At 38.5% G+C, this 10000-nt stretch overlaps 1 protein-coding gene across 1 annotated transcript in view; it reads right to left on the bottom strand.

The window, feature by feature from the left end:
* The window catches only part of slc20a1b (solute carrier family 20 member 1b), a 33025-nt gene extending 24083 nt beyond the window's left edge, over positions 1–8942 (bottom strand). The window contains exons 1-5 of the mRNA XM_061927258.2: positions 8678–8942; positions 4221–4820; positions 2544–2684; positions 2171–2256; positions 1–41 (exon numbers count right to left, since the gene is read on the bottom strand). The exon at positions 1–41 is cut by the window's left edge and continues 56 nt beyond it. Coding sequence (XP_061783242.1) covers positions 1–41; positions 2171–2256; positions 2544–2684; positions 4221–4569 — 617 coding nt within the window. The 5' untranslated portion in view covers positions 4570–4820; positions 8678–8942. The remainder of the gene's footprint in view (positions 42–2170; positions 2257–2543; positions 2685–4220; positions 4821–8677) is intronic.
* Positions 8943–10000: the final 1058 nt, after the last annotated feature.

Here is a 10000-nt window from a genome sequence, read left to right as displayed (position 1 = left end):
AACACAGGCAGGGCTTTCAGACCATTAGGCACCGGGTCTTTCTGCAGGGGGTTGGGGGAGAAATACAATTTTAAAAAATCCCACCCAAGAGTAGAGATTAGAATCTTTGGACATACATACGTCATATATATATATATATATATATATAAAAATTCTTTATTCTAAAATTCTTTATATATATATAGAAAAAAAAAAATATATATATATATACACACACACACACACACACACACGTACACATATATATGTACATGTATACATACACATGTATATACATACATACATATATTCACATATTTATATATATATACACACACATATACATACTGTATACATATATACATACATATACACACACATACATATACAGTATATATATATATATATTTATATATATATATGTGTGGGGAAAAAAATCACAAGACTATTTCATCTCTACAGGCCTGTTTCATGAGGGGGGGTACCCTCAATCATCAGGAGATTTTAATGGGAGCATTCGCATACCATGGTTTATATAGGGCACAGAGTGGGTGGGTACAGGCTGGCGTAGGGGCGTGGTGATTGGCTCATGTGTTACCTAGGAGGGGTTTCCGTCTATGGCGGCATGCTGTTACAATTTCGCTGCGCTTGTTGAGGGATGACAGGTCTGGACGGTAAATAATAAACAGTTTTTCTTTCAAGCATAGGTTGCATCTTTTATTACCACTATTGTAAGGTGTGCTGGATGCAAGAATTTGCCATGTTATTGAATATTCAACATTATTGTCTTTGAGGTCCCAAATGTGTTTGCTGAGTTCTGTGGTATTTCGCAGGTTTTGGTTCCTGAAAGAAGCCTTGTGGTTGTTCCATCTGGTTTTGAATTCTCCCTCGGTTAATCCTACATATGTGTCGGATGTGTTAATGTCCTTGCGTATTACCTTAGATTGGTAGACAACTGATGTTTGTAAGCACCCCCCGTTGAGAGGGCAATCAGGTTTATTTCGACAGTTACAGCCTTTGTTGGTTTTGGAGTCGCTCTGTCCGGGGGCCGACGGCTCATTTGCAATTGTTTTGTTGTGGTTTGAGATGATTTGTCGTATATTGTTCATGCAGCTGTAGCTCAATTTAATGTTGTTCTTGTTGAATACTTTTCTTAGGGTGTTGTCTTTGGGAAAGTGTTTGTCAATCAGATTGAGGAATTTGTGTCCAATGTTAGTTGAGACGTTTTTGCTGTATGGGGGGTTGTACCAGATGATGTCGTTTCGTTTTCTGTTCTTTTTTGGCTGGTTTCCTGGCGTGGGTTCATAGGTGAGGGTGAAATTGTAACAGCATGCCGCCATAGACGGAAACACCTCCTAGGTAACACATGAGCCAATCACCACGCCCCTACGCCAGCCTGTACCCACCCACTCTGTGCCCTATATAAACCATGGTATGCGAATGCTCCCATTAAAATCTCCTGATGATTGAGGGTACCCCCCCTCATGAAACAGGCCTGTAGAGATGAAATAGTCTTGTGATTTTTTTCCCCACACATACATATATTGCGCTCTACTACGGTATCGAGCACTATTTTTTGGATAACCTTAAGACATATATATATATATATATATATATATAGTTTATATACATATATATATAAAAAAAAATTCTTATATAAAAAATTTATTCTTTATATACATATATAAAAAAATTATTTTTTATATGCATATATATGTATAGAAAAAAAATGTGTCTTTATATACATAATGTAAAAAAAAGTGTCTTTATGTACATATATATACACACACACATATATATATATATATACATATATATATACACACACACACACATGTATATATATATATACACACACATACATACACACGTATACATACACATATAGATATACATATACACACACACACACATATATATATATATATATATATATATATATATATATATATATATATATATATATATATATATATATATATATATATATATATATATATATATATATATATATATATATATATATATATATATATATATATATATATATATATATATATAAAATAAATTGATTCACATACAAATTGCAATTTTTATTTATTCGGATTTTAAATAGATTCCTAATTTGAGATGAAAATATTTTTGTCCTGTGACAGTACGGAACATTCCACATGCAGGAACCGTCACTTACCTTGTGTAAGATGAACATGCGCACAAAGTAGAAGACAACAGCTGACATTAGACCAGACAAGAGGGGACTCAGGAACCAGGAAGCAACTGAAATGATAACAATTGACCGTCTTTAAAAGCTTCCTTAACCTCAGAACAATACCGTCTAGTTTTTGGGAAGCAACTCCCACTCGTCAGGTTTGAAACAGGAAACCCTTGCTGTGTATATCACGTTGCATCACAATTGCTCATCAGACCACAGCATGCATCTGCTTTTGTGTCAAAGGAAAGTTCATATCCCATATCACCGTTACATACTATCCCATTAGCTTTCAACACTGTGTGGGGGTCCTCCACACAACCATGACTTGGTAACAAAGCAAACAATGACTTACCAATGCGGAGAAGTTGGAGCCACCTGACACCTTGCTGGCCTTTGGCTACCAGAGAGAAGCCAATAGTAGCACCAACGATACAGTGTGTTCCAGAGATGGGGAGCTTGAGGAAGGAGGCAGCCAGCTGCCACACAGCAGAACCTGGAGTCAAAGAAGCATTGATTACACACCCCCAAAATATTTTAATGACCACTGCATACCTGCCAACTTTTGAAATCAGAAAAACCTAGTAGCCAGGGTCCAAAATGATTGATTGCATTCAGACAGGTTAAAATGTTGCTAAAACCATCACTTTTCTATCAGTCACAGTGACTTTTCAAAACAAAAATATTACAGCAAAAATCATATGGGTTGATTGACATGTTTATTCTGTAAGCTAACTTCAATAGTTTGAAATTATTTTGACAGTTAATGCCAGTTATCCTGTCAACCTTTCACAAGACTTCAATTTGTTAATTGAAAGTATAAACACTTTTTACAGTAAACAAATGGTAAAACAGTACTAAACAATTCCATTAAAAAAAAAAATTGGTGTCATTATTAACTTTCTGTCCAAGCTTGTATAATCTACTGCTTTGTTCAATTGTAAAAAATATTCTGTGCCTAAAATTCACATTTCTATCACAATTATCATACTGTAAACATGGTAAGCTAACTTCATTCAAATTAATAGTACTGTCAATAGCATGGAATTACAATTCAAATGTAGTTTTTTTGGAAGCCTTTCAAAAGAATTCAAAATATGAAAAATTAATGAAAATTTATTTAAGCCATCAGACACTTGAAAAGTGGCACATCACATCTCTAATGTAATCATTTTAACTTTTCAACAGAAATAGCACTGCAAAAATATTAAGGACATACTTCTGTATTTTGGTAGTTATGCTGTCAACATTTAACAAGATTTCTTCAACTTGGACTTGAAAGCATAAATAGTATAAACACTTTTAACAGTACTAAACAATTCCAATAGATAACATTGGTGTCATTACCTTTTTGTGGCTAAAATCCAAATTTATTCTATCAGATTGATCATACTGCAAAAATGATATGGTAACTTTATTGCGCACCAAACACGAAGCAAGGCCAAAGCGCATGCATGGTGCAGGAGAACAAAGGACTCCTTTCATTTAAGGTTTGTGATAAACCATCAAACTCATTTGTTAAAAGGACTCTATAGTAATATAAAGCGAGTTTTTCTGGACATTATCATGCAAGAAAAGTTTATTTTTGGGACCGCGATCACCGCGTAATGATTTTTAAAGGTTGCATTACAAACATTTAACTGTCCCATGTGATCAGCCAGTGCGATTGGAAGTCCATGCTCAATTATTGCCTCCGTAAATAAAACTTCGGCATTTATCACATCCGAAGAATCTGTTTGGGCGACGAAAAACGTTGAAAGTTTTCCACTTGTATCGCTAGCAACGGCATTAGACTTGTGTTCTTTTGTCCCAACGTGGTCTTTTACATCGCTAATTCCTCCGTGTCCGATCGAAAAATCTTGTCTGCACAAGGTGCAATTCGCCTAGTTTTCACCCTTTTTTTTTTTAATTAATGAAAAACCGTATTTTTTATCACTGCAACCGTAACCCGGAATAGGTTGATGAAAACCGTACTAATTACGGGAAAACCGGAGTAGTTGGCAGGTATGCCACTGGCTGTGTATGTACTCACCGAACATGGCGCTGATGGATCCGGCCATCAACACGTGCTCCGAACCGTTGTACATGTTCACGTCGATGATGCCCTTGCGGATGGTTTCGCTGACTTTGGCCCCGAGGAGCACGGAGCCCACGGTCTCGAACACGGTGGCCAGGATGCAAGCCTGTTTCAGCGTGACCACTCCGGAGCCCACGGCCGTGCCAAATGAATTGGCCACGTCGTTGGCGCCCACGGAGAAGGCCAAGATGAAGGCGATGATGAAGCCCACGATCAGCAGCCATAAATAACCCGTTAAGGGGCCCTGTGTTGCCGCGGCGCTGACTAACACAACGGCGGCCACGGTCGCGGTTGTCGAAACCATGATTATAAATTAAATAACGCTACAATTTCAACAGAAACGTAAAAGGAGTACAAGGAATAATAAATATGTTTTCTTGCAGGCCCACCTGTTTAACAGGACTTACTAAGGACAGGCGAGAAAACCGTGAGAGGTGTAGTGTGCTATTGCTATCCTGTAATTATACTAAATCTGTTACAGTTCCTTTGGGTCCTCGCTATTAGGCAGAGTGAACAGACCGCCATTGTGCAGCTGCAGATGAGCACAGGAACATCCTGGAGGAGGGAGAAGACAAGAAGCCTTGCTTTAGTTAAGCTTCATTTCATTTGCTCGTGACAACACAGTTTAGAGAGGAAATAAACATGTGGAGTGGAGGGAAAAAGTGAATTTATATTCCGTTTTGTGCCACAGTACAAAAAGGGTCATTTAGAGCGGGTGTTTGCAGCAGTTACACAGCTGCCTAGAAGGTGTTCACTTTCTAACGTGCTCCTGTTTGTTATCAGCTAATGATGGCACTTTGTCTAAGTCAGGGGTCTGCAACCCGCGGCTCTTTGATCACTCTGATGCGGCTCAGCAGCTTACTAGCTGAACTCCCCGATTTTTCCGGGAGACTTCCGGATTTCGGTGCCTCTCGCAGAAAAACTCAGATTTTAACCCGTTCAGTTATAACAAGGGGCGTGCCATGATGGTACAGCATCTGGCGCCCTCTACAATCTTTTTAACAGCATGCCAGCCCAACCACTGGTTATACAGCATGCATTTTCTGCTTGCACATGTACGTGACAGCAAGGCATACTTGGTCAACAGCCACACAGGTTACACTGATGGTGACCATATAAAACAACTTTAACACTCTTACTAATAATGCGCCACACTTTGAACCAAAACCAAACAAGAATGACAAACACATTTCGGGAGAACATCTGCACCTTAACACAACATAAACACAACATAATAAATACCCAGAATCCCATGCAGCCCTGACTCTTCCGGGCTACATTATACACCCCCGCTACCAAACCCCCGGTACCATAATTTTGTTTTTCCCGGTAGGCTGCTTTATTTAAAAAGTGTATTTATTTTTAGTATTGGTATTCTATTTGACAATTGTTGCACTACTGCCATGTTGAGGCCTTGTTGATCTCTTGTCTTTTGATAGCCTACCTCATGTTGTTTTGTTTGTATGTTTACAATAGCTTTAAAGTTTTTTGTACGAAAAAAAAATACTGGACAGTAACCATTGTAACCAAATAATGGCCTGGTGCAGGCTGGTGCAAAAATAAATAAAAGCCTTGTGCAAATAACCGCCTGTCTCCAAAATCGATTTTGTGAAATAAACGCCCGGGCTACTATTTGGTAATATACGGTACATTCAATATATTTTATTTTCGATAGGTAATAAAAAATATCAACAATTATCAATAGCGGCCGATAGAAAACAAACACTTACAGGTAAAAGCCAGTAAATTAGAATATTTTGAAAAACTTGATTTATTTCAGTAATTGCATTCAAAAGGTGTAACTTGTACATTATATTTATTCATTGCACACAGACTGATGCATTCAAATGTTTATTTCATTTAATTTTGATGATTTGAAGTGGCAACAAATGAAAATCCAAAATTCCGTGTGTCACAAAATTAGAATATTACTTAAGGCTAATACAAAAAAGGGATTTTTAGAAATGTTGGCCAACTGAAAAGTATGAAAATGAAAAATATGAGCATGTACAATACTCAATACTTGGTTGGAGCTCCTTTTGCCTCAATTACTGCGTTAATGCGGCGTGGCATGGAGTCGATGAGTTTCTGGCACTGCTCAGGTGTTATGAGAGCCCAGGTTGCTCTGATAGTGGCCTTCAACTCTTCTGCGTTTTTGGGTCTGGCATTCTGCATCTTCCTTTTCACAATACCCCACAGATTTTCTATGGGGCTAAGGTCAGGGGAGTTGGCGGGCCAATTTAGAACAGAAATACCATGGTCCGTAAACCAGGCACGGGTAGATTTTGCGCTGTGTGCAGGCGCCAAGTCCTGTTGGAACTTGAAATCAACATCTCCATAGAGCAGGTCAGCAGCAGGAAGCATGAAGTGCTCTAAAACTTGCTGGTAGACGGCTGCGTTGACCCTGGATCTCAGGAAACAGAGTGGACCGACACCAGCAGATGACATGGCACCCCAAACCATCACCCAACCATGCAAATTTTGCATTTCCTTTGGAAATCGAGGTCCCAGAGTCTGGAGGAAGACAGGAGAGGCACAGGATCCACGTTGCCTGAAGTCTAGTGTAAAGTTTCCACCATCAGTGATGGTTTGGGGTGCCATGTCATCTGCTGGTGTCGGTCCACTCTGTTTCCTGAGATCCAGGGTCAACGCTGCCGTCTACCAGCAAGTTTTAGAGCACTTCATGCTTCCTGCTGCTGACCTGCTCTATGGAGATGGAGATTTCAAGTTCCAACAGGACTTGGCGCCTGCACACAGCGCAAAATCTACCTGTGCCTGGTTTACGGACCATGGTATTTCTGTTCTAAATTGGCCCGCCAACTCCCCTGACCTTAGCCCCATAGAAAATCTGTGGGGTATTGTGAAAAGGAAGATGCAGAATGCCAGACCCAAAAACGCAGAAGAGTTGAAGGCCACTATCAGAGCAACCTGGGCTCTCATAACACCTGAGCAGTGCCAGAAACTCATCGACTCCATGCCACGCCGCATTAACGCAGTAATTGAGGCAAAAGTAGCTCCAACCAAGTATTGAGTATTGTACATGCTCATATTTTTCATTTTCATACTTTTCAGTTGGCCAACATTTCTAAAAATCCCTTTTTTGTATTAGCCTTAAGTAATATTCTAATTTTGTGACACACGGAATTTTGGATTTTCATTTGTTGCCACTTCAAATCATCAAAATTAAATGAAATAAACATTTGAATGCATCAGTCTGTGTGCAATGAATAAATATAATGTACAAGTTACACCTTTTGAATGCAATTACTGAAATAAATCAAGTTTTTCAAAATATTCTAATTTACTGGCTTTTACCTGTATGTCGTGATACAGTTTTCAGACATATGGGCCAGCACGAGTAAAGCAGCGGGCGAGATTCAAACAAAATGACAATTTGTATTCTATTCATTAGTGAAAAAATACTTTTTTGGTACAATCAGCTATTTTAAACCACACCATTTTTTTTCTTTATTATTTTAAGCAAACATCTTTAAAAATATACACTTGCAATAAATCACATCTACCCTATATATTTACATGGCATGTCTAAACTTGCGTGCCATACATTTTCTAAAAATAAAAAAAACAAGACATGTTATATAACTGTCAATGAGCAATAACATTTATTTTGTTGGTGTTCGTCGGTAAACAACTGATAACATGTTCGTATTAGACTTGAACCATCGCCATTGATGCGTGACGTCATATTCGGTGATCGGAAATCTACAACTTTCCGAGTTCACTGGAACGCATCGTTTTGAGTGTGGCCATTTTTAGGGCTCATTTCGCCAGACAAAGCCTTGTCACGACTTTAAATAGTTGTAATTATAACACGCCGTTGAGTTTAAGACAAATGGGATGCTTTAAACAGAACAGTTTTGGGAAAGAAAAAACAGTTTATGGAGAGAAAGTGTCGCGTCTGTAGTAGCGTAGGAGGTACATTTTCAACCAGCGCACATGTCGTCCATTCATAAAACTACGTAGCATATTTAACATTTACTCAACGATCGTAACAATTTTATTTGATTATTTGCCGTGTCATTAAATGGTTTGACTTTCTTTCCACGACCCGGATGTGGCTCGCATGAATGGGCAGGCAGGCGGGAGTACTAGCGAGCCCCCTTCAATGACCTGCCAAGTGCCGGACAAACGAAGCTAACGTTAGCCGCACGACGGCGTGCCGTCAAATAGAAGTCACTTGACCAACGTCACTAAAGTATATTTTGGGCAAAACTTGGAAGTGTTATAACCCAACGTTGACCGTTTTTCATTCAAACTAGCGTGTCGTCGGAATCCATGGATGCTAACATTAGCAACACTCTCCGCCATATACGCAAAACACTGTTAAAGACAGACTACACATTGTACCACAAAGTACACATTTGAGTTTAACAGATGACACATGAACTCACCACACGTTTCCTTGCCAATATCGTTGAAGAATAGCTGAGCGGGTTAGCTAATTATGCGCGCGCACACACAGGAACGTTACGATGGCGCGCGCGCGGAACTGTACAATATTTTAAAATAAATAAAAATAACAAAAAAACCGCAAATAGCGGAATGATGTTTGGTAAAAGAAAGCGTACAGTTAGACGATAGCCGTTTCCAGTCCGGGAACTGCCTAATAGTTGACCCGCGTTCACCGTGTGAGGAGCTCAATGACACAGCTGCGCAGCAGCCAGGAAGGTGGGGTTTATCAAGAGGCGGTGGGTCGATACAAGTGCCGACACTAGCGATACCAGGCTCGTCTCGACTCCGGGCGTGATGCGGATGACATCTTTCAAGGTCTCTCTTGTTTGTTTATTTTTAAAAAAACGGCTGTGTGTTTTGTTTTGTTCTCCCAACATATTACATATCATCATATCGATGTCCTTAGACACACTTTGAGGGCAAAACAAAACATTTGAATGACAACCAATAGTAGTTATTGCTTCTAATTTTGCTTAATTTGTATGAACCAATTTAAATACAATAACAAATAAAATGGAATGGCTTTGTTGTGTAATCAGCTGTTACAATGTCTTATGTTGTTGTATTAAATGTAGCTATATTCTTCACAAGTTTGTTGATTCATGACATAAATGTTGTGACAGCAATAGTTTTATGTCATATTTAGTTTGCCGAAAAATGTCCAAATAAAATATACCCAACATGTACCTGGTATCAAGTCGATACCAAACGTGCTAGTATCGCCCCACCTCCTTCTATTATCATTACAGAAACCCCGCCCACTTTTTTTAAATTCACAATTTATGTATTTTATTCACAACCTTCGCTATTATTCACTTTTACTATTTACTTTCATTATTTCAAAGTACTTTTACCCTGGCAAAAGACGTGTTTGTGTCGCTAATTGCCAACTCGTGTGTTGTTTGGACATGTTTACACGTTTACAATATCTTACTTAAATGCATTATTAAAGAATAATACGTGTATTAATTCAAGAAAAGAATAGGGCATACAAGCAAACTGGCTTATTTAAAAAAAAAAAACGAATGAAAGAGTCAAATGATATCTGTCAGTTTGACATTGCCTCTCCCTTTGCCCCTTAATGACATTAACAACATTATTTATATTACTATTATTATTTACCATTTTGTTTCCAAAGGCGCAAATGAGGGCATGTCAATTAAATTTCTTTGTCAGAAGTCTAAAATATGCTTGACGTCTTAGGCTGTAATTAAGCCCAGTAGCTTTTTTTTTTCTGGGGTGTATTGTTTGGATTTATGCCC

The sequence above is a fragment of the Nerophis lumbriciformis genome, linkage group LG32, assembly GCF_033978685.3.
Source record: "Nerophis lumbriciformis linkage group LG32, RoL_Nlum_v2.1, whole genome shotgun sequence".
NCBI lineage: Eukaryota > Metazoa > Chordata > Actinopteri > Syngnathiformes > Syngnathidae > Nerophis > Nerophis lumbriciformis.
This window is presented reverse-complemented; position numbering and strand designations above follow the sequence as displayed.